General features: G+C 46.7%; 1 protein-coding gene across 6 annotated transcripts; it reads left to right on the top strand.

Moving 5' to 3' along the window:
• Positions 1-21,826, top strand: LOC118086499 (sialic acid-binding Ig-like lectin 16). Of its 6 annotated transcripts, none has more exons than XM_035118148.3 (13): positions 1-112; positions 4,687-4,770; positions 6,694-6,843; positions 7,673-8,107; positions 11,831-12,142; positions 12,264-12,296; positions 13,096-13,347; positions 15,392-15,457; positions 15,581-15,832; positions 16,555-16,863; positions 17,256-17,346; positions 18,657-18,813; positions 18,989-21,826. In XM_035118148.3, exons 1-13 carry the CDS (start codon positions 55-57, stop codon positions 19,184-19,186), a joined length of 2,397 nt encoding a protein of 798 aa, XP_034974039.2. In that variant the 5' UTR covers positions 1-54; the 3' UTR covers positions 19,187-21,826. The 6 variants fall into 6 exon arrangements, with proteins under 6 accessions (XP_034974039.2, XP_088528708.1, XP_088528707.1 ...); XM_088672581.1 differs by having other exon boundaries at positions 51-112; positions 4,684-4,770; positions 7,673-7,975; XM_035118150.3 differs by having other exon boundaries at positions 54-112; positions 4,684-4,770; positions 7,676-8,107.
• The last annotated feature ends 5,731 nt before the right edge of the window (positions 21,827-27,557 follow it).

The following is a 27,557-nucleotide window of genomic DNA, read 5'->3' as shown; positions in this document are numbered from 1 at the left end:
CTGAACCAAGCAAAAGAGATAAGCCTACAGGAGTCTCTCACTCTCTCTAGTCACATGGACTTTCCCCTTCCAAGCAGATGCCCCTGGAATGTTCAAGTAACAAGTTGTTCAGGTAAGTGGTTTGTTTGTTTCATCTACAGCCCACCTTTCCCCCCCAAGGAGCTCAAGACGGCATACACGGTTCCCCCCTCCCCCTTTCATCCCCTCAACAACCCTGCGAGGTAGACGTGGTTAAGAGGCAGCGCTTAGAGCACGGTCCCCCAGTGAGATTTGTGGCTGAATGGGGACTTGAACCCCGGGTTCCTAAAAATCCAGCACTCTAACCACTGCCTGCCCTGTGGAATGCCCTCCTGTCAGATGTCAATGAGATACTGTAAATAACTGCAACTTTTAGAAGACAGCCCTGCATGGGGAAGTTCTTAACCTTGGATGTTTTATTATATATATTTTTATAGTTGGGTAACAATTGGCAGAGCAGACTGCAAGGTGAAATGGTGCCACCCCAAATTCCTACCTCGACTGGAAGAGGATTTGGGCAGGTGAAGGGAGGAACAGGGCCTCCTCTCGCTTGCATTCAGAGTTAGGGATGTCATGGCCCACCCACCCCCATCTTTTTCAACCCATCCAAAATTCAGCCCCACAGATCTGAAGAAGCAGATATGTCACCTTCACCCAGACCATTGGTTGTGTGGGCATCTTCTCGCCTGCTGCATTGCTGTTCTTGTTGCTGTTTTGATACTGTCTTTATTGGTTAGTTTCGTGGTTTTGCTTCATGATGCCAATATGCCTCATGCCTGTTTTCATTGTGGCACTTTTGAATTCTGCTCTGGCAGTGCTTTTTCTCTGGAGGTACTCAGTACTGACACCTTTTTTTTCCCTAGAAAAACCCCCCACTGGTTAAAAAAGTGGCACTTCATGGTGAGTACCGGTACTGTTTTTCCCAGAAGAAAAACACTGTTCTGGGACCATTCAGTGAAGGTCAGGTTGTAAGATGGGCCAGCAGGGTTGGGTGGGGGAATGCCTAATCCATCCAAGTCAGAAGTGATGGTAAGGAATATGCTGAGTCATGTGTAGAAGGTAACACCCTGCAAACATCTGACTGGTCCCCACTCCTGGACATCACATGGATTGAAATGAAGAATTAGCAGGCATGGGCTTGGCAATTAGGCTGCCCCCATTGTGTGAAGCTGGCGGCAGACAGTTGTCATCCTGGGCCTAAGAGGGGAGCCAACATGACTGCTCAAATAGTTCACTTTTTCCATTAGTGAGCACACTTTGGGTTTGGACAGTTCACCAGCTATAAATCTACCTAACAGTAACCTCATCCAGCATCTTCTCTGCGAGGATATCATGGGGGACTTTGTCAAAAGCCTCACCGAAATCAAGATACACTACATCCACAGCATTCCCCTGGTCCACCAGCCTTGCAACTATCAAAAAAAGAGAGAAAGAAATAAGATTAAGTTGGCATTACTTGATTTTGAGAAACGCACGCTGGGTCTTAGTAATCACAACATATTTTTCTCAGTGCTCACAGACCAACCATTCAATTATCTGTTCTTGGACCTTTTCAGGTATTGACATCAAGCTGGCTGGTTGGTAGTTACCTGTCTTCTTTCCCCCCTTTTTTGATGATGAGGACAATGTCTGTCTGCCTCCAGTCTGCAGGGACCTCACTTGTTCTCTAAGAATTCTCAAAGATTATAGACAGAGGCTCTGAGAATACACCCGCAAGCTCCTTCAGGTCCCTTGGGTGCAGCTCATCAGGCCCTGGAGATTTGAATTCTTTTAAAATAGCTCTGTGTTCACTTACCACTCTCCCTCCCCTATCTTGGGCTGCAGCTCCTTCCCTACATTGTTTATTCTGTTATTGCCAGGTTGGGTGCTGCTTTCCTTTGGGTGAAGACCATACCCTCCAACATTTCTCCGATGAAAATAGGGACATCCCATTGCATAATGATATTTTTACTATTTATACCCCACACATTTTACTAGGTTGCCCCGGCCACTCTGGGCAGCTTCCAACACATATAAAAACATAATAAAATGTTAAACGTTAAAAAAACTTCCTTATACAGGATTGCCTTCAAAAACAGCTCTGGGGGTAGATAACTCCATACCCTCCAACATTTCTCCAATGAAAATAGGGACATCCTAAGGAAAAGTGGGACATTCCGGGATCAAATCAGAAACCAGGATGACTTCTCTAAATTAGGGATGTCCCTAGAAAATAGGGACACTTGGAGGGTCTGGAAGACAGATGCAAAGTAGGTGTTGAGCAGTTTCCTTTGTTGCCCAGCAGCATTTCTCTGTCTTCTGCACACCAAGGAGCTACTACTTGCTTGTTCTTCCTCTTTCTTCAAACATAGCCAGATAAACCTTTTAATACTACTTTTTTACCTCTCTTGCAAGCCTGGGCTCATTCTGGACTTTTTCCCGTCTGGCTTCCCTGCAGCTGTTGGCTGCTTGAGTATATTCTTCCTTCGCTATTCCCCCTTCCTTCCATTTCTTATACATGCCCTTCTTAAATCTCAGCCCCTCTCTCAGCTCCTTATGCATTACCTTTAAGTCAGACTTGGACCAGACCCCCCCCTTCAAAGAGTGGGCTGTCCTCTGTAAAGTAGGGCACATGCTGACCCATTGGTGGATCACGGCACATGACCGGACAGTTGGTCAAAATTGGATGAGTCATGTGGCTTCTCTTTATCCCTGTGTAGAAATCTCAAGGGTCACCTCACTGCTTTCCCCACAGATGCCCACCCTTTTGTCTCAAGCAGGGGACCGCAGGTAGATCCAATTAGACCACCTCTGGTATTTGGACGCAGGGCTCTCTCTCGTGGGCTTGCTGAGCCAGGCCTGGTGGCCTTTGTTATAAGCTTTGTCAGAGGCACTTTGAAGCAGCAAGAGCTGCATTTTGAAACCAGATTTGAGACAGGATTTGCATGCCTGTCTTGTCTTGCAGTTTCCCATCCAGTCACAAGCCTTCCTCAATGGTTACACCATCCTTTCACCAAGGAAACTCCAATCTGCATGCAGACACGTTGCCCCATTGCCTCAAAACTGAATTCTCCACTTTCATCTTCGCCTTTAACTCGTGTCTGGGGGCACATCTATGCTATCACTTTAAAATTGTTTTAACAGCCCTGGCTTCCTCCAAGAAACCAGGTGACTGCATTTCCCTAGGCTGGGTGTGTGGAGATAAGCACCTGCACCACAGCCATGCAATTCTCTGCACAGAGCTATGATTCCCAAGAATCGTAAGTGTAGCATGCCAGAATCCTTCTGTGCTGTTTCTTTTCCACAACCAAGGCAAGTGGGTCAGAATGGTTTTTCTTGTCTGCTTTGAAATGGGATTTGGACTATCCTGCCACCTCTTTCCCTTCCACTCCCAGTTACATCTCTTCTCCTCCTGGGCCAGCCCACCCATAAGGTGGGGAGAGGTAGCTGCCTTGGGCAGAGGTGGCATCTCCCCTTGGGCCCCTCACCGCCTCTGCTGCTGGTGCAGAAATGGTGCCAGAAGCGGGGTGCCAGCTTTTGGCAAGATCTCGCTTGAAGCTGCCACCACGCAACCCAGGCAGAGGAGATGGGGGGGGAGCGCACGGAGGCACTGCCTCTTGGGCTCCTGCCCCCCAACCCCAATTAGCATACCGTAGAGTTCTGGTGCTCTAAATTCTGGAGGTGGTTGCAGTGGACTAATCCATTGTAGATTTAATTCTACTGGTAAAGGTAAGGCACTTAGATACCCATTTAAGCTGTGATTCTCAGGAACTGGGAATCTGCCTTTGACAGTGGCAACTGAATATCCCCATCATGGCTAGTAGCCTTTGACAGCCCTCTCCATGAATTTGTCTAATTCTCTTTTAAAGCTGTCTGTCCTGTGGGAGTGAGTTCCATAGTTATGCACAGCATTCTTTTATCTGCCCTGAATCTTCCAGCATTCGGCTTCATTGGATGTTCCTGAGTTCTGGTGTTATTGGGGAGAGCTGTCCATTTATTCCCACTCCCTGCTTCCAGCTACTTGCTGCCTGGGGCACAAGCCCATGGCACATATTTGCATGTGGCAATTTGCATGTGCTCGGGTTTTTTTTAATGGCTAGATGCCTCTGAGCCAACTGAGATGGCTAGTGGCTGGAGTCTCCCAAGCATGGCACTTTTGCAGTGTGTGTGAGCAAACCTTTTTAAAGGGTCAGGAGAACCAGGATTTGACAATACCCCAATTTTAAAGGGAAGAGCATTAGTGAAAGTGGCCAGGATTACTGCTTTGCATTTCCTTTTCTTTAAACCCACCCCCAGCTTATTGCATTAATATTCCAATCCCCACTCTGCAAAGAGTTTAAGGCTGGCAAACATGTTTCTCTGCTCTGACCTATTTTATCCTCCCAACAACCCTCCGAGGTGGGTTAGGTAGAAAGTCTGGCTGGCCTGAGAACAACCAGCAAACTTCATGGCTGAGCATGGAATTTGAATCAACACCCTAACCAATACACCATATATTTTATCCACCCAGAGTGAAGCTAATGTCAAGCTTCAGTTGTGATATCTTGAGATTTCATATATGATAGAAGGGGGAAATGCCTGAGAAAGCCGTCCCCCCCCCCACCTCCTCATCCTGCTTGCAAAAGCCGTTTTGCAGAGACTTCTGCTTTTCTGGTTCCTGTCTATTATTTCCCCTTCTGAATTTAGCAGAATTCTCATTGAGGGTCAGGACCACAGGCGGAAAGACAGAGGCAACCAGGAGGTGCATCTCTCGCTGCAAGTCGGAACGGACAGGTCAGGAGAAATTCTGGGTCTGGACAGGGAATTGTATTGTGTACCACCATACATTTAAAACACATTCCCCCTGTCCCCCCAAAATACTGCGAATGGTCATTTTTTGAAGCGGCTCTCAATTCTGGATCTGTAAGAGGCAAGCTACCATTCCTTGGGGCAGAAAATGTGCTTAAGATGTGTTTTAAAGGTATGGTGCACACACTGGCCAAAATGTCTTAGTTGTCTTTACTTTGAACCCCACCCAAAGCGGTACAGTAATGGTTCTGAAGAAGTGGTTCAGTAAGCAGATGTTTGGGAGGTTCTCTTGAGGGTTGGTGAGCAGAGCCAACCCTACTATTGGGCAGGGTGAGGGAGCTGCTTCAGGCGGAAAACTGATTTAAGGTGTTGTGTCAAAATAACTTGCCTTGTCTTTGGTACTGTGCACGTGTGTGTGTGTGTGTGTGTGTGTGTGTGTGTGTGTGTGTGCGCGCGCGCACGCATGCCATTTCCTGCTCCACCTCAAGCATCAAAATGTCTTGGGCTCGCCCTGGTTTTGAAGAAGGCTTTCCCCCCTCTTTCTTTCTCTCTCTCTTTCTCTCTCTCCCAATCTCAGAGAAAGGAGCAAAAGAGACTGTTTTCACCCAGGGCGACTATTGCAGAACAAAACACAGCCATGAGTGGGAAGGTTCTGGGATGGGTCGTTCTCCTGTTTCTTGCATTTATTATGCAGGTGCAACAACACACAACAAAGAGCTCATCCAGACTAGCATTTGTGCTGTGTTTCTAGATACAGATCTCCACTTTCAAGCTCCCCTGGTTTCTCTCTCAGCGTCTCATTTCCCCTGTCTTTAGTTCTCCACATTTCCACATCAGTGAGGGCTCATCCCCCCCCCCCGCAAGCTGCTATTTGCTCCACAAGGATGACAAATAGCTACCAGAGATGAGGAATTTCATCTGTGGAAACAACATGGAGGGAGACAGAGGGAACCAATCAGCTGCCTTTCCTTGATGATGCTGGGGTCCCCATCTATTTCAGGGGTTCCTATTGACTGTCTTGAAGCAGAGATCTCCTGCATTGCGTGTCATTTGGCCGTTGGATGAAGAGATTAGTTAAATATGAGCCCTTTGAAAATGTCTAGAGATGTGTATGTTTAAAATGTTTGTTGGCATAAAAACTGTGCATCCTGACTGGATAGATCCTGGATCCTGAATGGAATCAAGCTTTGCTGGGTCAATCTGGAATTGGTCCAGAGCTGGTCAGGGTAGCCCTGGATCGCCCGGGAGGGGGGCAATTGGGTCCTTCTTCCTTTTCAGTCTTCTCCTTCTTCCTCACTCATTGCTGTCCAAAAATCACAAAAAAGCAGATGCACTTGGCTCTTCAGCTTGGATTCCACTGCGGCCTTCTCACCAGGGTGTGAGCTGCCTCATGTGTTTGACTCCACTGGTGCCTGTGCAAAGTAACTGGCTCCACTCAGTGTGTGTCTGTCTCTGTGTGTACCAGTATGGAGACTCCCTCAGCTCTCCCGCACCCCCTTATGAAAAAGCTTCCTGAGCTCATATGCTAGTAGAGGGCAGGATCAGAGAACCAACTGGTCCGCCACTGGGCCTGGTGCCTGATGCCAGCTCCCCACAGAGCACGTCCTTGGGGAATCCTGCCATTTTCCATTCTGTGAACATGACCAGTGTAGATGTCACTGTGACAGGAGTGCAAGCATGCTGGGAATGTTAGAAATGGGGAAACTGAGGCTGGGGCTGGTGGCCCTTGTGAGCCTGGCATCTGAGCACATGCTAGATTGTGGCATTGGAATGAGAGACTTTGTGGCTAATGCTGCTTGGAGATTTTTTATTCTTTCCAAAACTATGAGTTCCAAGCACCTTCCCTGCTTCAGCCAGTGCTGCTCACTTAGTGCCTCACCCTCCTTTTCTCTTATTTCTTTGCCCCAGAGCTCCAGCCTCAGAAAAAAGGCTCCAGTTCAAAAAAGATGCCAAGAGGCAGAAGGACCAGAGAACTCATGAGCCTCACCTGGGGGGTGAAGAACCCAGCCTCATCCATGGCGACGGTGACACTGTTGATCCTTCCCATTCTCTGCAAAGGTAGATATGGTTGACAAGACACTGGGGAACCTTCAGCCTTTGTTGAATATTGTTCAGATATTGTTAGACTCTAGATGCCATTGGCCCCAGCCAGCAAAGCCGACCCTCAAGGAAGATGGGAGCCGGAGTCCCTCAACTTTTGAAGGGTCACATATTCGCCATCCTTGGTGTACAGAAATGAGAAAATGTGTTTTTCTGAGTGTTGCTTCCTAAGAGGGAAAGGCCATGGCTAAGTTTGGAAACTGACTGCTTGTGATGAAAGGGCTGGTGCCGTGCTATTTTTCTTGAAATTATCTGTATATTTTAAAGTGTGTGTTTGTGTGTATATAGCTTTAATGTTTAATTGTTTTCAGTTATTGTTTTTTAAATGTTTTTAGCTGTTCTTATTTTTATCTGTATGTCACCATGAGTCCCTGTCAGGAAAAAGGTGGGGAATGAATGAATGAATTGCAAAAAATACCCAAGTTAAACCCCCAGCATCTCCACAAAGGGCTGGGAGAGGTTCCTGTCTGGGACTCTAGAAACCCACCACCCATCAGAGTAAAACTAGATGGACACCCGAATGTTCTCCTCCTTCTTGTCCAGGCCCAGGAAATGCTTCCCCCTGAGGTCCTGCTGCTGTGGTGGGTGGGTGGGAAGTCCTGGGACTGGAGACCCACCATAATCCCCAGGCACTGCTGCTCCAGACAACCCTTGATGTTTTTATGCTGTTGACTGTGCAGGATGCTCCCTGAGGTGTACAGTACGCTGGCAAGAGGGTCAGCTTCAAAACTGGCCTTCTCTAAGCATCTGCCCACAAACCAGTGAACACCTTCCTTCTTTCCTTTAGCAGGTCTGCAGAGTCAGTACCCAGGATACGACCTTAAAGCGCTAAAGGCTGTCACCGTGCAGAGAGGTCTCTGCGTTCACATTCCCTGCAACTTCACTTATCCCACTCAGTCCTCAACCACTTCTGAGGATCCGTATCCCGGGAAATTATACGCCTACTGGATTAAGAACGATGGTGCTGGGTCCACTATTCGCAACACCGGGCATGAAAATAGTGGTAGTGTTGTTGCCAGTAGTGACAATGCTCAACACATTGCCTCATTTGCTGGGAATCGTTTCCAGTTGACTGGAAACCCAGCAGAAGGTGACTGCTCCTTTAGCATCAATGATGCTCAGTTTCAGGATGCAGGGCAGTACTATTTTCGAATTGAGAAAGGACAGATCTTAAAATTCAGCTATCGTTTTTATTATATTTTACCTGATGTTTCTGTGACAGGTAAGAGGTTTCCTACTTCTTTATTTGCTTCCTCACTCCCTGTTTTGTGCTCTTTCATGCTGTAAAGGGGGAAAAGGCTCTGCCTACAAATATGCCTAAGCTTCTAGACATTTTGCTGATGCGAAAGGGACAGGAGGTACAAGTGCTTCACATTTCCTGTTCCTCTCCATTATTGTAATGCCAAAATTAGATCATTTGCATCTCCAAATGTCTGAATACCCCACTTTTCCATGTATAAGACGAGGTTTTGTTATTATAAAATTATGTTAAATTTTTTGGGTTGTCTTATACAAGGATAATGCATTGGGTGGACGGGGGATTGGTTCCTGCCTTGAGCCAGAAATAGTAAGTGGCGTTTGGGCGGGTGATTGGTGGCTGCGGCCAGGTCTGGCATCAATTGGCTGTCGCTGCGACAATTGGCTGGGCGATTGACTGCTGCTGGTGGTGATGAGATTGGTAGTTGATTGGTAGCTTCAGCAATGTGTAATAGTGGTTTTAACCCAGACAGGTGAACTCTGGGCAGTTCTCCCCCCAAGAAGCTCAACAATTCTGGGCAATCTCCCCCCCCTTTCTTTATTTGGAGTCCCCCCAAATAGGGGTTGTGTTATACACAGGGAAATACGGTACTTCATACACCTCACTAGAGGGAAGAACTGTCTCATGGATTCCATGCTGACAGTCTGGAGAAACAGGAAACACGAGGCATTTTCTCCCTCACTTCCAGCTGCCATCCCATCACCTGCTTCTTCTCCTTCCCCCAGCATCTCTCCACAGCTTTCTCAATGGCAGGAGAAGCAGAGAGGTATTCTCTTGCCACCTTTGAAATCAGCCTCAGTGCAGATCTGGAATGCTGTCCTAATCCACTGCATCCTGAATTCTAGGACCAGAGGGTGCTTGGGGTGGGGGACATTTCTTCCGTTAGAGGAAACCTTCCAGGTGGGCAGGACCAGAAGCACACATGGATGGAGCCTCAAGCAAATGTGGGCAGAAGAACAGATGTGCCTCTTATCTTTGTCTAGGCCCCAAACTCAGGTCACTTCCCCATAGCTGATTGGTTTTAAAGTGAGTGCACAGTGGGTTGAGGCATAGGGCTAAAATTAGGGGCACTATGCTCCTCCCCTGTTTCTCCTGCTGCTGTTCTGCACAGAGCTAAGCATGGAGGTCAGCATGGAGGTGGAGAACCTTCCCCTTGCTGGTGTGGGGCAGGTGACTTTACAGGAGATTAAGCCTCAGCTTAATGTCTGAGCCCCCCAAAAAACCATGAGCAATGAGCTAAAAAGCAAGCCTATGTTACAGCTCATGGTTTCTTTGGGAGAGAAACAAATCATGAATCTGAGTTTAGAATGGTTCCCAATTAGGGGTCCATGGATTACACACAGGGGCTCCGCAGCCCCATCCCTTGCCTTTTCCCCAACTAATTTTTTGTCATTTTTGCATGGTAATATCACAAATTCTATGGTCTGTTTCACTGTGCAATTTTTCAATAAATTGGCCAAAATCATTTTTTAAATCACACTACAATAACGATTTTGACCCAGTAATACACAGCAATATATCACTCCTCACACGAGGAAGAGCAGGGCAGACGATTTCAAGGCACCACCTAAATCGCATGATGATCTCAGCCGATAACACTGCTGATCTGAGCCGCCTTCCCTCACGCCAAGGGAGACCAGGGCAGCTGATTGCGAGGTGCTGCCTTCTCCTCTCACTGATGGAGAACAGGGCAGCTGGCTGTCATGACTTCAAGGAATTGTGGCACTGACTCGGAGCAGCTTTTCTCTGTCAGTAGGAAAGCAGCAGCAGCAGCAGCCGCAGTGGATGTGCATATTCACTGGTTGCCCCAATGACAATGGCTTTATGCATTCCCTGCCCCCTCCCACTGAAACCATGCAGTGGAGGTGATTCCGCTTCCTCTCCTCCCCCCAGCCATCCAATCTCTGCGGCTGCTCCTTCCCTCATCCCCACGCCCAATCTCCAAATTCAGAAATTGTGATATATCGGAACATTGTGATATATCGGAACATTGTGATATCGGAACATTTAGCTGCTGATATATCACAATGTTCAAAACCAGATATCGCTCAGCCCTACTTTGTTTTTTTTTTAGTATACCTTATTAGAGGCTACACCACATTTTGTTCAAAAATTGCTTTGCAGAGGTCACTACCATAGAGTTATCAAAATGTCCAAAAGTAGGGGGTCCATGGCTTGGCTTTTGAAAAATAGGGGGTCCTTGGTAATTAGCTAATTGGGAACCACTGGTTTAGATTAACATTCTGCCAAACCATGGCTTAGCTCCTGGCAACATGACAGGAGCAAAACACCTGTGATTTGGGTCCCTTGCACCAACACATTGTGCATTCACCTTCAATCAATAGTTCAGCTAGGGTTAAGGTGATATGGAAGCCAGGCTTGTGTCGGCTATATGGCATTCAGGTAAATGTCAGCTGTTTCTACATGGTCATCCACCTCTTTCCATCCAAGCAAGCTAGACACATTGTTGTTGTTTAGTCGTTTAGTCGTGTCCGACTCTTCGTGACCCCATGGACCATAGCACGCCAGGCACTCCTGTCTTGCACTGCCTCCCGCAGTTTGGTCAAACTCATGTTCGTAGCTTCGAGAACACTGTCCAACCATCTTGTCCTCTGTCGTCCCCTTCTCCTAGTGCCCTCAATCTTTCCCAACATCAGGGTCTTTTCAAAGGATTCTTCTCTTCTCATGAGGTGGCCAAAGTATTGGAGCCTCAGCTTCACGATCTGTCCTTCCAGGGAGTACTCAGGGCTGATTTCCTTAAGAATGGATAGGTTTGATCTTCTAGCAGTCCATGGGACTCTCAAGAGTCTCCTCTAGACACATTATTGCAGTTCAACAACCCATTCCTGGAAGAAGGTGTGTGCGTGGAGGGGGTGGGGAGTGTGGCCAGGGCAGTTCTGAATTTGTTTCCATGTTTCCTAGGTGGAATCTACACACATATTAAAAAAAATTCTCAGGAAATGCTTTTTTGAAAAAAACGTTTTGAAAAATGTATGGAATTTGCCATGGCTCACCATCGCCATCTAGTGCCAAATTTCTATATATCACTTTGCAACATACTTGAAACGTTTTATTTGCAACTGTATAGCTGAGTCCCTAGAAATTGCCCTCCCCAAGCTCCTCACCCTGCAGCAAAAGATATACAGACCTGCTTCTTATTCCCCTGTATGCAAGTGAGCAGTTTGGGTTTTGCTTCAGAAAAAAATAGTTCAAAGGTTAAGTGACCCCTCCTTACTTTGTGCTCCTCTTTTGATGAAAGACAGATCCCCCCTGTGGCTGCTACATTCAAGTTGTCATTTCCCCCCTCTTTTCTTCTTGTGTCTCCCAAATCACATCTGGCTTTGTCCTCCAATTTCAGGATCCTGAAGCATCATCACACATCATGTTCAGCAGCATAGTGGCAGCCATTGAGATTTCTCCCTCTCCAAGCTGAGTCCACAATGAGCAGAAACATTGACCAACATTGGTAGAGAAAGCAGGACATTGCATGGGAAATTAGGCTAACAAGAGAGATACATAAAATTATTGTTAAAGGTCAAACAAAAGAAGGGCAGGATTTGTTACAAAGTAGGGGGTAAAGTAGTGTTGGTGACCATCCATAATTCAGGACTCCTGTATCCTGCTCCCTACTTAATTTAGTCTGTGAATTTTCTTCTGATCCCATCCTGGGGACTTCTGTTTTCTCAGTGCTGGCAGAGAAGCCAAAGATCCTGAACTCATCGGAGGTGGTTTTGGGGAAGAGCGTCACCCTCATCTGCCAGGCGCCAGGGACTTGCCCATGGAAAGAATTATGGAGCCAGCCTAAAATCTCATGGAGTACTCCTTTGCAAGGAACAACAAGTGCACAGAACCATCAGCACAATAATGGGAGCTGGACCTTTGCTTCTGGCTTCACCTTCACACCCACTCTGCAGACTCAAGGCAGAACCCTCACTTGCCGTGTCAGATATCCTGAAGTTGGGAAAACAGTTGAGAATACAATCTCTCTTGAAGTGATCTGTGAGTAGCTTCCACAGCGCAGTACTGCTTCCCCTTCCCCTGAATGGCCAACAGTTCTTTCTACCCCATGCAAGCTAATTTAGCCCTTTCATGCTCCCCTCACTGTTTTCTTATGTTTCAGACCCACCTCAGGACATCAGAATCACAAGGCCTGGTAAGATACAAAACTCTTAAGTGTTTTTGCACATCCCCATCCTCACTGAGCTCTGCTCTGCTGGACAACCAATAACTGCTTAGGAATCTCAGAGTGGGGATTCTGCAGGAGGAAGGGTTTTAGAGAGTGGGGATTCTGCAGGAGGAAGGGTTTTAGAGATGGCTGGGAGTTGGGGCAGAGTCCAGGATGGTGGTTTGGGGGGGGAGTTGAAGACAAACTGGACGGTAGCAGGGAGGAGCTGGGCTCACTGGATCTTTCCAGCAGCCATGCCATGCTATGCACATATCCTTGCACCCGAACCAAAATTCACTCCCCACAGTAGCATCCTTCAGGCAAGACCTGAGTCTCCTCTTTTAATTGCCGTGGGTTTTTTATTGAATGGGACTGTTCTATTGCATATTTAAATTGTGGGTGTTTATATTTTAATGTTTGTGTAACTGGTTTTTTGCACTTTGTAAGAATCCCATGTTTGCATTAAGTGGAATGAGAAGGAAAAGAAATGGGCCCAAGTTTTCCCTATGGAAGGCAAAACTGGGGGTATTATTATTTTTTCTCTTACCAGTTGAACTTGCAGAGAAATGAAGGGATTATTTCTCTTTTTGCAAAACTATGGCCCAAAGCTGTCTTGAACCAATTATAATTAATAATCATTGCAAAGATTTGAATCCCCACTTCTGCAGATCTGGTGTCAACCATCCTTCTTCAAAATACACAAGAACATCTGAGCATTGAGTGAGGATTCATTAGCATCAGGCATCCCAGGTCCTATTATTGTGATCTAATTGCATTTCTCTTACAGATTTTTCCACACAGAAAGAAAAGCTGGTGGTTCGAGAAGGTGCCACTGTCAGCCTGCTTTGTGAAGCTCAGGGCAAACCTATTCCCTCCGTGACATGGATGAAGAACAACAAGACCCTAAACAACCATATGCAGGGCAGTAAAGAAAGTCTTCAACTGTCCAACATTACATCAGAGGATGCTGGGATGTATCAATGTCAGGCAGAGAATCCACATGGCTCTATCAGGAAGAATCTTTCAGTGATTGTGCAATGTAAGAGAAGATGGGGAGCGGGAAGTTCCTTGGGGGCATTAACCTGGGAAATTTTATTGTATGCCAAATGACTTTACCTGCAACTAATACCAGCAAACTTCCCTACTTAGTTTTTCCATCACTTGATAATAATTTTATTTCACAGTCATGCTGAGATCCACTAAGGGGACCTCTGCAAATGTACATGGCTGTGGCTGCATTGCACAGTGTGTCAGCCTAGTAGTGTGTGATGCAGCTTTTGACAGCTTCATCACAAGTTCAAGAACCCCATGATGAGCTTACATATTTGCAGAAGTTTTCTAAGAAGTTAGTTTCAGGATGCATAAATGCAGCCCCAGGGGCAAAACCACAAATTCAAGTCACTGAACATAACCCTTGTCTTAAATCTGTGGGAGTATCCTCATTCACCAGGAGAGGGCATATTTATGCAACCTCTTATCGGAATGACAGCTCTCTAATATTAAATACAAAGACCAAACTTAGAAGTTTTTGTTCACATATCTGTCCAGCCGATAAAGCAGGATGTGTAGGACGTGGCTCTGATGTTTTGGAAGAAAAGGTCTGCGTGGATAATGGAAGAGAATGGCTGTATGTCTCTTTCCGACCTGCCCATCTTCTGTTGCTTCAAGACCTTTTTGTCCAATGAGCATCTCATGAAGGACTATCTCCAGGTGGCAATGGTCTCACTATTTGCTACCTGGAGATGCAGAACATAGTTCCTTTGTTACAGGTAGGTAGCCGTGTTGGTCTGAGTCGAAGCAAAATAAAAAAATTCCTTCAGTAGCACCTTAAAGACCAACTAAGTTTATATTTTGGTATGAGCTTTCGTGTGCATGCACACTTCTTCAGATAGTTCCTTTGCTTATCCAATGAAAAGGCTCCCATAAGGATGCTGTTTGTGGGGTCCTAAGTCATTTTGCAAAGTAAGTTCTCTTCCCCATTTTAGGTTCTATGTCTCATAGGTGGTGCTGTGGGCCTTCTGTTTAGCTGTTGGGGTGTTGCACAACCCAGTACAGTACTCTGATATTCATTTGGCATACTGAGAATCTCTGTTGTCTTTTTTATGAGCAATTTTCTGTCATCATGGTGTGTTTGTGTGTGTATACAGTGCTCCCCCCCCTAAAAATATGTTTAGGGGTACTCGCTTTCTCCTACTCATATTGAAATACTGCCAAACTTAGATTCACAAAAATGTTTAGGGGTATGTGTCACCCTGCGTCCCCACAGAAAAAACCCAGTGTGTGTGTGTGTGTGTGTGTGTAGCTTAGAAAAGGATTTACTGTATGCCCTTTTTCTTTCTCTATTTCCCTCTGTTTCCTTTTGCAAAAAAAATGCAGTAATCTGATTAGCAACGACAACAGTAACAGGAACAGAATAAAGTAAACATTTGACACGCAGAATGTCGCTGGCTAATTTTTCTCTGAGTAGATCCACTGAAATCAATGGACTTTTTAGTCATGTTCATTCATGTCAATGAGTCTACTCTGTGACAGATTAGCACCCCAAATGCACTGAGATTATAGACAATGGAGGGCAGATCTAGATCCAAGCAGGAGGTAAAAGACGCAGCCTAGATTGGCAGATCTTGCTCTGTCTGCTCTGTGTACAGTGGGCAGGGGAAGAGGACTTTCCTGGACAGTCATTACTGACCCAACCTTCCAGTGGACAGTACAGGCTGATCCATTGGGGAGAACGGGGCACTGACCCACCAACCTCAGTCCACCCTTAGACAGCCCCTACTGGCTGCCTTCTTACTTACAACCAGCCTAAGGGGTGGCCCAGGCTGACAGCTTTCTCCTCCTTGGTCTCCATTTTACCCTTCTAGAGCTCAGCAGCGATATAACTGGATTTAGTTGGCTCTACCTGTCTCTGGCTCCACCTCTCATTGCTTCTGGATCTACTTGCCATTGGTGGTCTCCCTCCCCTCCAGCAAGCTGGTCCAATGCCACCAGGAGGCCCTTTCTTGCACAGCAACGGGCCTCTCATTCACCAATGTAAAGGCTCTTCTTCTCTTGTTGATTCAACATTGATATGTCTGTTCCAGATCGCCCCAGGACAATGACGTTCAATGTCACCCATGCACACAGGAGGGACCCAGCACTAGCTCGAGGTACCAGAGAGTTTTAGGGTGCAAAAGTCAGCACACTGATCCTTTCTCCTCTGGAGGATAAGGCTGGCTTCAGCGGGGCAGCTGCTGTTTCACAGACATGACGGCACTTTCCTGTGATTACAGGTTCCCCCAGGGAAGTAGCCAGTGGCTCCCAGTTGACGGTTCAGGAAGGCAACTTATTGCGGCTGCTCTGCAAAGCCGATAGCAACCCTGCAGCCACTCTGAGCTGGTTCAAGGAAGGCAGGGCCTTGAAGAAGCTGCCAGATGACTGGTTGGAGCTGGTCAATGTGAAAGTAGAGGATCAGGGTGACTACAAGTGCCAGGCTCAGAACGCCATAGCCTCTGCTGAGGGATTCCTCCACCTCCTTGTAGAATGTGAGTGAGGGAGTCAGGGTTTGGGTCAACCACTGGGACTTCCTGCTGCAGGGGAAATGTTATGGATGCTGATCTCCCATGTTGCAGGACACCCCTTGTCCTCTGCTGGGCTGCATCTGAGGTTCAGTGTGAAAACACCAAGCAAGATTTACATCCCACCCAAATAGCTGCCTAGAGTAGTGTGTCTATTTAGGGAGGCCAACTCCCTTTTTCATTAAGGGGTCTCTAATAGCAGCATGGGCAGAAGAAACCCATTCAGTGCCTCTTTTGCTATTGTTGCTGCCCCGTGACTGGAAATGCCCAGACCACATTGTTTTCTCCCACAAGAGGTGGTGGACTCTCCTTCCTTGGAGGTTGGGTGGCCATCTGTCATGGATGCTTTAGTTGAGATTCTTTCTTGCAGGGGGTTGGACTAGATGACCCTTGGTTTCCCTTCCAACACTAAGATTCTATGAGACACAGCTCTTAAGTTCTTGTAAACCATTCCTGTAAATTCTGCTTTTATTTTCTAACAGGACACAAGGGGGAAAGAAACTCCCTGCCTTCTGAACGCAAACAGAAGCAGGATTTTACCTTATGCAACAGAGTAGGGAACTAGGGTGGCAGCAATGTCTGCTCCCGGGTGCCTCTTGTGGATGAATTGTGGTATTGCAGCTGGTGCTGTCATTACTGGTAGTTAGATCGGAATGAATTCTTCACCTTGGCTACTTGGGTCTCTGCAGATGCCCCCAAGCTCAGCAAAAAAAACCAGAAAAACACTACCTGTTGGCGTAAGGACAATGACATCCTCTGCAACTGTTCCCTGCACTCCAAGCCTCTACCTCGGATCCATTGGCAAGTGGGCGGGATGACTGTAGCTGAGAACAGCAGCACGGCAAACCTGAAAGTCTCTTCCTCAGTCCAGAAGAATGAGGTCACCAGCTCCCTAATTTGGACAGGTAGCCCGAATGGCGACCTCAGCATCATCTGTCTTGGGAACAATTCTCTGGGAACCTACACCATGCAATTCCTCCTTAGTTCCTTGAAAACAGGTGAGGCTCCACCAGACTGAGAAATCCTGACTTTTGCAGCCTTGCCGATATTAGAAAATCCCAAAGTGGTTGTAGATATGCACCCTGATTCTAAAGTACATTTAATGACAACTGAACTTCATTTATTTCTGTAGTTCGGGATTGCCAGAATGGTGTCTCCACCCATTTCACCCTTACTGAAAAACGATGCCACTTAAAAATAGCATCTTAATTTTTGCATTTATTTTACCTGTTTGTGTTAAACCACTTGGAGACGTTTAAAAATAAAATGAGCAGCAAATGATGAAATAATCATAATCATCTGCTTTTGGGAAATGAAGGAAGGAGGATGGGGACCAGGATTCCTGATTTCCAATCCCACTTTTCTTTGAGATATTGGTTTATCATTGCAGGTGCAGGAAGCCATTCAGCACTGCTCCTTTCTGGGCTGTGTGGGGCTTTGCTGGCAGCAGTTGTCTTCCTGCTCTGCCTGGGCCTGATCAAGTGAGTTTATCCTTCTCTGATCTCCCTCCCTCCACCTGGTTCTAAAAACAGTCCACCTGAGAAGTCAGGAAACATCAAGCCTGGACAGCTCAGTTCGTTAGACTTTGGGAAGGAACGGGGGATGCAAAGTTATCATGGGGACTATCAGGGGATTGTTGCGGCTACTCTCGAGTAAAGACGCTCCAGTCCACGCTGTCTTTGAGTTTTATTGTGCATACTATTTACAGTGCAGAGATAGCAGAAAACATGACCACCTAGTCACTTTCAGAATCCGGCAATGGCTTTCGTCTGCATCGGGGCCAGCATAAAAGCCTGGGCACCCCAAAAACGCCGCCCCTTCGCCCTACGTGTGGGCCACGCCTCAATTTGGGCATCGGAAGGAGGGGTCTCCTCTCTTGCTGGCTGGGGTGGCGCCTGGGCTTCGACGTCTCGCCAGGGGCGTAGCGAGGCGCCGTGACACCCGGGGCGGCAAATTGCCATGCACCCGGGGGCGCAGCATCGCTACATAGCGCCAGATCCAGTGCGTGCGCAGTCCAATCGGGGTGCCGCTGGCTTGCAGCGGCTCCACAAAGCGCCACTCGTGCACGGTGGCCCGTTAAGGGGTGCCGCGTGAGAACGGCATCCCGTAAGGGCTGCCAAGCGCGTGCGGAACACCGTGGAGCTACCGCAGGCCAGCGGCACCCCGAACGGACTGCGCATTTGTGGGCGGAGGCGAGGGGCGGGCCAGGGAGGCCAAGTGTCTGTCACCCCCCCCCCCGGGCGTCGCTCGGGGCGGACCTCTCCCTGCCCCTGCTTGCTCCGCCCCTGCGTCTCGCTGAGCCTCTCATCCGCTGTCCCTCGACCAGAGCGGTGTGAAGGCTCTGACGCGTCTTTGAGCCCTTCCTGCCCGCTCTGTTCCCCAGAGCGTAGCCAGGGCTCGGACGCCTCACTGAGCCCTCCCTCCATTCTGCTCCATTCCTCATTCCCTCCTCCTGACTCGCTGCTCGTGCTGTCACTGGGCGAAGTGCTGGTCAGGATGTCGGGGGGAGGCTCCCTGTAGGGAGTACCCCCTGACAGGGACAGATGACAGAAGATGACTGAGAATGAAACCAAATCCATCAGGTTGTGTCCAACTAAGTTCTACTCAGTGGACCCACTGAAATGAATGAACCAAAATTGATCATATTGGTTGACTTCAGCAGCAGGTTCTACAACAAGATAATGAGTTTTGATGAGCGCTGTAGAGGAAGAGAGAGAAAGATCTGCATGCAGGTTTTCTAATCACAGGAGTGTATGAGAATCTTACTATGTTCTGACCATTTCGCTCTTAGGTTTTATAAGAAGAGGAAAGCAACTCCGAAAGTGGCCACCCCATTGGCTGTGGATTCGGCTAATTGTGTAAACTCAGCTAATTATGTAAATTCTGCCAATGGAGGGCAGCAGAGAGCAAACAACCTCAGCCTGATCTATAGCAACTATTTACCTCAGGTACGCATCCCATGTAGCTTTGCTGTTCTGCAACCTCTTGGGCCTCCTGAGGTAAGTATTATATATTTTGGGAGGGGGTGCTTCAACACAGAGAACAGGTGCACAAGCTTTTTAAGTGCTTTAAAGGTATGTTGCAAGGAGGGGTCTTTTTCACAACACCTCTCTTCCCTTTCAGGGTCAAAGATCACCCCACGTTGGCCAGCCTAAAGCAGCTGGAGAGAGGACCCCGAAACCCAGGCAGATCGCCAGACCTCCCAGTCCAAGCGCCGAGGAACCAGAAGAGGTTCACTATACAACTGTGGCATTCAAAAGCAAGGGACCTCCACCCCCAGTGGAGGAGTCTGTGGAATATTCAGAAATCAGACGGGAATGAAAAGGAAAAAAAAACACCTTGCTTCTCAATAGGAGAACAATCCCATCATGATGGAAGGGCGTTATTTGACTGACAAGAGGAGCTGGGTGTGAAAGCGAGCTGGACTTCAAGAATAAGCAAACTGGATTTAGTGTCCACCAAGTAAATTGACTGGGCAAGAGAAGCATTAGATATGCCGGAAGTGGAAAGGGTCTTCCATTTTAGTAACTCTGGTGTTTTTGGCTTGTTTGTTTGTTTTTACACATGGAAGGAGGAACCAGAAGAAGGCAATGGTAGTGGACATAGTTAACCAACTTACTCTGAACGGGGTAGACATCATCAGCTGTCAACTACCTGCCTTTTTGTCTGTGTACATCTTCCCTCCCCAAAGTGATTGGCTGGACTGTTGTGATGTCATGGACTGTTCCACTGCTCAGTAGGGGAAAAAAAACAGCACACCATCTTCTAAAGCAGCCTTCGCCAACCTGGTACCCTCTAGATGTTTTAAGCTGCAGCTTCCATCATCTGCCAGGATACATGGCCAATGGTCAAGGATGTTGGGACTTGTAGTCCAAAACATCTAGAGCGCAGCAAGTTGGGTAAAGTTGTTCTAAAGATTTTGTTTGAAAAGATTATTGCGGCGGGGGGGGGGGGGGAGCCTACATTGTACAGCTCTATTTTTTAAAAGTATTTCCAGTACATCTCACTAACTTTCTTGCTTTGTGGCTCTTAATTATTTATTTGATGTGCTTGTATCCTGCCTTTATACGGAGAAATAATTTACATGCTTTGTGCTTCTATCATAGCTGCCAAGTTTTCCCTTTTCTCATGAGGAAGCCTATTCAGCATAATGGAATTTCCCTTTAAAAAAGGGATAACTTGGCAGCTATGTTCTATACAGCACCTGCCCTTTCTCTATTTAGGATGGTCATCCCAATAGCCTTTCCACACCCAAAAGCATTTTGCAGATTTCTTCCCGCGTAGCCATGCAACATTAGGTAAATAGGAAACTGCCACACAAAGTGCTGCTGAAAAAATTTGAAAGCCCCAAGTTTCTCTCACACACTTGCCTCAGGCTCTGTTTCTTTTGCTGGAGGGGCAGAACGCTTCTAGTATATTCTGAAATATATATTTTTTCCTGTGTAGAGCACAAGGTTCATTTGCTGGCATTCAATAATTTATTAAAAAAAATCTTCCACACATGTGGTATACATGCATGTCTCTGTGTTAATTAATATGTTGTTCTCTTCCCCAAGCTGTTGGGGATCATAAATCTGATTCAGGCTGTCTTTATGGCGGTGACTCCTTAGATCGATTTTCCCTCCCTCGACCTTTCATTTCCTGTCTCATCCTATTTTCTCTAAGTGCTGCAGTGACATTTCCTCCTGGATGTACCGACTGCCCCCTCAAACAGAACTTGGCAAAGATTATAAGCTTCTTAATCTTTTCCTGTCATTATTGTGACCCCCTTGGAGATAACACTGTCATTTTGACTCTGTCCTCTGCCTTCTCTCAGGCAAGCAGTTTGGGGGGCTACTCTTTTTGAGAACTGTGAGAAATGGGGCACACAATTTGGCCCAAAGCAGAGTGATGGGTATGCACTGGGGAAGGGGAGAGAAGGATAAGCTGAGAAAACACTTGAGGTGGTTGCATCCGATATGGTACTAGGGTAAAATGGTGTGCTTGTTCCACTGGCAAAATATTTTGTGCCAGCAGAGCATCATTGTGCAAGAGAACGCTCAAGCGGGTCGCTGGTAACTTTGCCACACAATAGATTGTATGATCTGTTGCACAACAAGTTTACATTAGTGCCCCTTCTCTGCCACAACATTAAAACTTGCCCTCTCATCTGCTAGCACAAGATTCCTTGCACTAGTGAACAGAGAACATTGCCTACAGTCCTTGGTTTACCAGGTCCCAGGTCGTCATGGTGCACACACAACAATTTCAGAGCATGTTGCGTTGTCTGGGCTTGCAGGTGTGCAATTCAACACCATAGGGCTCTAAAACCTCCTACCAAATAGGGGATGCAGGGAAAAAAAGAGTGTGATCAACAACTTACAGATGTTGCTGGATTCAGGGTCCCTTCAGAGGTGATGGGAGCTTGCATCCAACAACATTGGAGGGCCAAAGGTTCCCCATCCCTGATGTACAGATTTATTTTCATCAGTTATATTTTACTAAGTTTCAGCATTTTCAACAGATAGCACAAATTTCATCTCTTCTCTTATTTTTGTCAACTTCCCACCCCTTTTCCCATGGAGTTTTTTTGTGCTGTGCCCTATTTTCTATCTTATCATAACCACAATATTATAATCTAATGACTTCTGTTTCTCATAGCTGAAATCCTGATTGTGAGTTCATCATACCGTAACATTTAAATAGTCCAAAAAAATGCATCCATTCTTCCATAAAATACTCAGAGTGACGTACAGATTTATTTGATAAACAGAAGCATGGGTAAACTCCAAATGGGTCAGAAAACCTGCCCCACCCACTGCCCCACTTGGAGTCCTTGAGCTGAGCTGTGACTTCTTTAGGGAGGCTTTTAATGTTTAATAGATTACTGTATTTTATTTTTTCTGTTGGAAGCCGCCCAGAGTGGCTTGGGAAACCCAGCCAGATGGGCGAGGTATAAATAATAAATTATTATTATTATTATTATTATTATTATTATTATTATTATTATTAATCTGTTCAGGACTATGTCTCTTGCCACCTCTCTGCTGCCTTGCCCAGACACAGCTGCAATAGTCTCTGTCCACTCAGCTTCCAGCTCTGCCTTTGGGATCCAGCTGGCTGCAGCTTCTGGTCTGATCCAGGAAGGCTCTTCACATTCATTCATTCATTCATTCATTTTAACCATTTATACACAACCTAATACTGTAGTTTCTAAGACAGGGGTCAGCAACCTTTTTCAGCCGTGGGCCAGTCCACCATCCCTCAGACCATGTGGTGGGCCAGACTATATTGTGAGGAAGAAAAAAGAACAAATTCCTATTCCCAACAAATAACCCAGAGATGCATTTTAAATAAAAGGACACATTCTACTCATGTAAAAACATGCTGATTCCTGGACCATCCATGGGCCGAATTGAGAAGGCGATTGGGCCGCATCCGGCCCACAGGCCTTAGGTTGCCCGCCCCTGTTCTAAGAGCTGTGCGGGGGAGGGGGGTTACAGAAGCGATACGAAAGCTAAAATCAATTAACCACAAAATCCCAAAAAAGCTCATTTCAACACCTCACAGGAACTTGCAACTCAGGGCGTAATATGGCTGTAACGGGGCCATGCCATGCCCTTGCTCAACACCACTTCCCCAGAAAGAAAATGGAAGCAGGTTTCCTGATCAAGTGCACGTTTTGAAACACTGCTGCGTCATTTAGAAACGCTTTTGAGAAATCTCTGCCAAAAACAACCTTCCAGGCAGGGGCATAGGAAGGGGGGGCAGTGGGAGCGGACATTCAGGGGGTGACATTCGGTGCGCCACCCGCCCACCACTCCCAAGCCTCCCCCAAGCCCTTGGGGTAAGGGGGGAGCTGTGCCGCTTTGCCGGTGGCATTCCCCCCTTCCCCCTTCATTTTGACAGCTTGGGGGAAGCTAGGGAGTTGCGGACAGGCGGCACGCCGAATGTCTGCCATGGGCAGCTCGCTCCGGCCCCATAAGTGGGCCACTCTGCCCCTGGCTGCAGGGTGCGTGCGCCACGCACCTGGGAGGGCACCCTCCACACCACACCCCCCTTGGGAGTGCGCCCACCTTGAGCAGTGTGGGCATATGCTCTGCTACTGCTTCCAGGAAAGACAGAAAGCAATGAGTTAGGACAGGGGTGGGCAATCTTTGTTTTCTTCTTAGCAGTGGCAGACCTACGTTAAATTGGGATCCCTGAAACTTGAAGTGATATTGGGGACCCCTTCGCAGCCAGCAGCAAGGTTGGGGTAACCACTGTTATTTTCTTCAATGGCATACCTTCCAACATTTCATCTCTGATGAAAATAGGGACGCCCCATTCCACAATGATAGTTTTACTATTTATACCCCACACATCTGAATGGATTGCCGCAGCCGCTCTGGGCAGCTTCCAACATATATAAAAACATAATGAGACATTAAACAAAATACCCTATACAGGATTGCCTTCAGACAGCTCAGGGGTCGGATAACTCCATACCACCCAACATTTTCTCCATACCCTCCAACATTTCAGGATTGGTCAGAAACCGGGATGGCTTCTCTAAATCAGGGACGTCCCTGGAAAATAGGAACACTTGATGGGTCTGCAATGGGGTTGTTCGACAACAGATCACCACATTTTTTATTTAAAAAAATAGTTACGACACCTCAGAGTTTGATTAAAATTGCTTTACTGGATGATATCACAAGTCACTGGTGTGAAAAAAAATTGCCTATGCCTTGGGTTATTTGGGTGTGTGTGTGAAAATTAGGGAAAGGGGAATGTTATATACATGCATGATGCACTTTTTGAAGCAAACCTCTTGAGCAACGTGGACTAAATTTGCTTCTGGGGATTTGCTCTGGGATTTGTTGTTGTTGTTTAGTCGTTTAGTCGTGTCCGACTCTTTGTGACCCCATGGACCATAGCACGCCAGGCACTCCTGTCTTCCACTGCCTCCCGCAGTTTGGTCAAACTCATGTTCGTAGCTTCGAGAACACTGTCCAACCATCTCATCCTCTGTCGTCCCCTTCTCCTAGTGCCCTCAATCTTTCCCAACATCAGGGTCTATTCCCAATGAGCCCAAATAGGCAAATTCATCTGCAATATTAAATTAAAAATTACACACATTAAAACTCGTTGTGGCCCTTCTTTTAACAGCTGCCACTAGAAAATTTGCAGTCTTTGCAGTCACCGGCTTATCTGGATCTGCAAGGAGAAAAGTCACATAAAGAATCAGCTGAACACCACAGGTGAGATGATGATAATGGGGTGATTAACTCTCCACACAAATCTCTGCGAAAGGAGCAAAACAGCAATACGGGAGCTGGTATTTCAGTATTACCATCTCTGCATGAACACATGCGATTCTGAAATGGAGTTCTCTTAAAACAGCCCTCAAGTACTGCTGAGAGCGGCACATTAAAACTGCGAACTTGAGAGAGCTCTTCAATATTTTAGAATAGTTGGATGCTGTAGATAAGATGCCATTGTATGGAAAAGTTGGAGAACAATCATACCAGGGGCACAGTTTTCTCATTGCAGGCTGGTTGTTGTTCATTATCAAATAGGCATTGTCTCCTTACATCTTTTGCTTCGCTGAGACCTCAGCTTATTAAACTGTTATAGTGAAAAGTCCAAAGGGCATAATCTTAAACCGATGGCTTTCATCCAACTGATTTCATGCAAATGAAGCAGAACTAAAGGAAGGAAGCCAGTAGGGAGGGGAACCAATTCAGTATCTATCTTTAAATGTCCTGAGCCAGGCATGGATGAAAATAGAGGGGAGATCTGCGTCAAGTCACAAAGATGCATTCAAAACATATCCTGGTTCAGGGAAAATTTGCCTGAAGAATTCAGACTGTACAACTTCCAGTGGGCATGAATTGGCTCCAGCCCAAATCTGAATCCCATAAAATTATTGAGCTGAAGGTTTAACCTTAAAAACGTCAAGCACAGCAGGGATGAAATTATAACCTTTTGCTTGGAAGAAACTCATTAACATTTGAGTGCGACATATAATTTTCCTGCCATGTGTTCTTGTTGAGCTGCCCATCTATGCCCAAATAGTTTTGAAAACTCTTACATGGTCAGTGAGCTATTTATTCAGATACTATGGGGTGGGGTCTGTGTCATTTACACCTGCTGTTTGAGAAGTACTCCTAAAACAAGGATTTACCATCATTTTAAAATAATCTTATTATTATTTATTAAATTTGTATACTGCACTTCATCTGTAGATACAAAACTTGTTTCTCTACCACTGAGCCATGGCTGTTCCCCAAGGAGTCTACCGCATTTCTCCGAAAATAAGACACTGTCTTATATTTATTTTCCCTCAAAAAAAATTGGCTTATTTTCAGGGGATAATAATACCCCCCTCCTCCTGCCACGGCCGGCATTGCTGCTGCGCCTATCACTATGTCTTATTTTCGGGGTATGGCTTATATTCCTTGAATGCTTAAAAATCCTACTATGACTTATTTTATGACTACGTCTTAAAATAGGGGAAACAGGGTACTTGTGTGCATGTAATAATGCAGACTGCTATGAGAATTATAAGGTCTAAAATATAAAATAAATGTTCATAAATGTACCAGGCAAACACATACATAAATATATAAACCACATGTCCTCTGAGCTGTGATCTCCCTCAAACCCCTGTTGTAATTTTGAACTGTCTTCTTCTACTCTGGAAGGGTCAGGCTGGGGAGGCGGTCTCCACCATTCCTCCTCTGCCCACTCCCTGACAGTGGGTGACTATGCAGAAGACCATCAGAAAAGGAGGTGAGCATGGCAAGACTCCTTCTCTGCCATCTTCCAGACCAATAGCAGCCCAGCTCTCTGCCTCCTCCTGCCGCCCCTACTGAGCTGTGGCCCCCAGACCTCTTCCATGGCACCCTCCAGCGCCGTTCAGCGCCCTGCGTCGTGGTTCCCCGCATCACAAGCCTCTATGGCTAAGACGCTCCTGACCGCTCCAGTTCTACGAATGGACTCTTGTCTACATTGGGCTTTAGCCTCCCTTCTGGTGTTCTCAATCCAGCAAGCACCACTGTCCCTGCTAAATGCAGGTCTGGGAACAAAGGGGTTTTTGCATAATAAGGAAGGGATAAACACATCAAGATGACTTGCCCTGCACAGTGATGGCCCACCCATGAGACAAAGGAAGGTGGTTGCCTCAGGTGGCAGGATCCATAGGCACAGTCCACGTCTTAATGTAGATCTTCATTCCCCCATTGTTCCTCATGTAGATCTTCACTAACCCCTTCTTTCGTGGTGGGGAAGAGGAGAACCATTTTGTGGTGTGCCTCAGGTGCCAATAGAGGTGACATCTTCTCTAGCTGATTGAGGGGGCCTGATGTGATGTCCTGACATCATGTGTGCAACATTGCAAGGAGCTAAGAGGCAGAGCCAAACACTCTCTGACAATTAAGGGGGCCTGGCCCCCTCAAAAACTAGACTGGGGGGCCAAAACTTCCTTGACCTCTGGGTGCCAATATGTCTTGGGCTTAGCTGCCAAGTATCCCATTTTTTGCGGGAAACCCCCGGATTTTAATTCGTTTCCCGCTGTTCTCCCAAATGGTGAAAAATCCCGGAAATCCCCTGGATTTCCTACCTGCCAGGGAGTCTCCATTTTGGGTGCCGCTGTTCCCATGTGTGGGCACCGGAAACAGGGCAGAGCGGCACCAGAAGTCGCTTCTACGCATGCCCAGCGGCCATCTTGGCGGTGACCGCACAGCGGCGGCCGTCACCAAGATGGTCGCCGCCATGTGGCCACCACCAAGATGGCCGCCGGGCATGTGTAGAAGCAACTTCCGGTGCCGCTCTGCCCGATTTCCGGTACCCACACATGGGAAGAGCGGCCCCAGAAGTTGCTTCTACGCAACTTCCGGTGCCACGCCATTGCTGATCCCACATTTTTCAGTGGGAGACTTGGCAGGTATGGTCTTGGGCAAGCCCTGGCCCTGCACATCTGTATCTCCATGAGATCCATGAGATCCATCCCAACACAGATGTGATTTTGATGGAGAAACAGGAGTGTAGAGAGGGCCACTCCTTTATGCCTCTCTCTCAATTTAAATTGTGCATCAACAGCCCACTGTAATAGTACTTTGGTATGCTTGGAGTGTTTGGTTTTAATGGTGAGATTGGCATGCTGAGACGAGCATCCCTGTCTGTCTCTCCATGTTTGTGCATCTGTATGCTTGTGTGAATGAGGGTCGATGAGTTGTTGTTGTTGTTGTTGTTGTTGTTGTTGTTGTTGTTGTTGTTGTTGTTGTTGTTATATTACAATTTATGAGTCACCTTTCACCCTAAAGTCTCACGGCAGGTTACAACAATTAAAACACCATATTAATCTTAAAACACAGTGTTGCACAATATTTAAAACAGTTTTAAACAAATTAAAATCACATAAACGTGTGTGTGTGTTGCAGCCACTGCTTCAAGTGACCCTTGGGGCCAAAAAGATTGCCCCCTAATGCATTAGCAGATCAGATGATAACAGTTCATTGAAAGACGGTTTGCATTTCTAATTATAAGTTAAAAGCGGCATTTCAGCTGACTGAAGATCTTTTGTTAAAACTCATTGAGTTTCACAAATACAGCTATGAAGTATGCACTGCTGAGTTCAGTGGAATGTACTCCCAGGAAACTATGTTTATAAGATTGCAGTCATGCTGTTCCTAATAAATTGGGTATTACGTCATGTACTGCTGCTGTC

This window comes from Zootoca vivipara, chromosome 6 (genome assembly GCF_965207765.1).
Source record: "Zootoca vivipara chromosome 6, rZooViv2.hap1.1, whole genome shotgun sequence".
Lineage (NCBI taxonomy): Eukaryota > Metazoa > Chordata > Lepidosauria > Squamata > Lacertidae > Zootoca > Zootoca vivipara.
This window is presented reverse-complemented; position numbering and strand designations above follow the sequence as displayed.

Excerpts from the sequence above, each read along its gene's own strand:
- LOC118086499 (XM_088672579.1), top strand. The coding sequence starts at position 55 with ATGGACTTTCCCCTTCCAAGCAGATGCCCCTGGAATGTTCAAGTAACA. Across the intron at positions 4,771-6,693 it reads CTGCAAGTCGGAACGGACAG|AGCTCCAGCCTCAGAAAAAA; the intron begins GTCAGGAGAAAT and ends TCTTTGCCCCAG. Across the intron at positions 15,833-16,554 it reads CCTCCACCTCCTTGTAGAAT|ATGCCCCCAAGCTCAGCAAA; the intron begins GTGAGTGAGGGA and ends GGGTCTCTGCAG.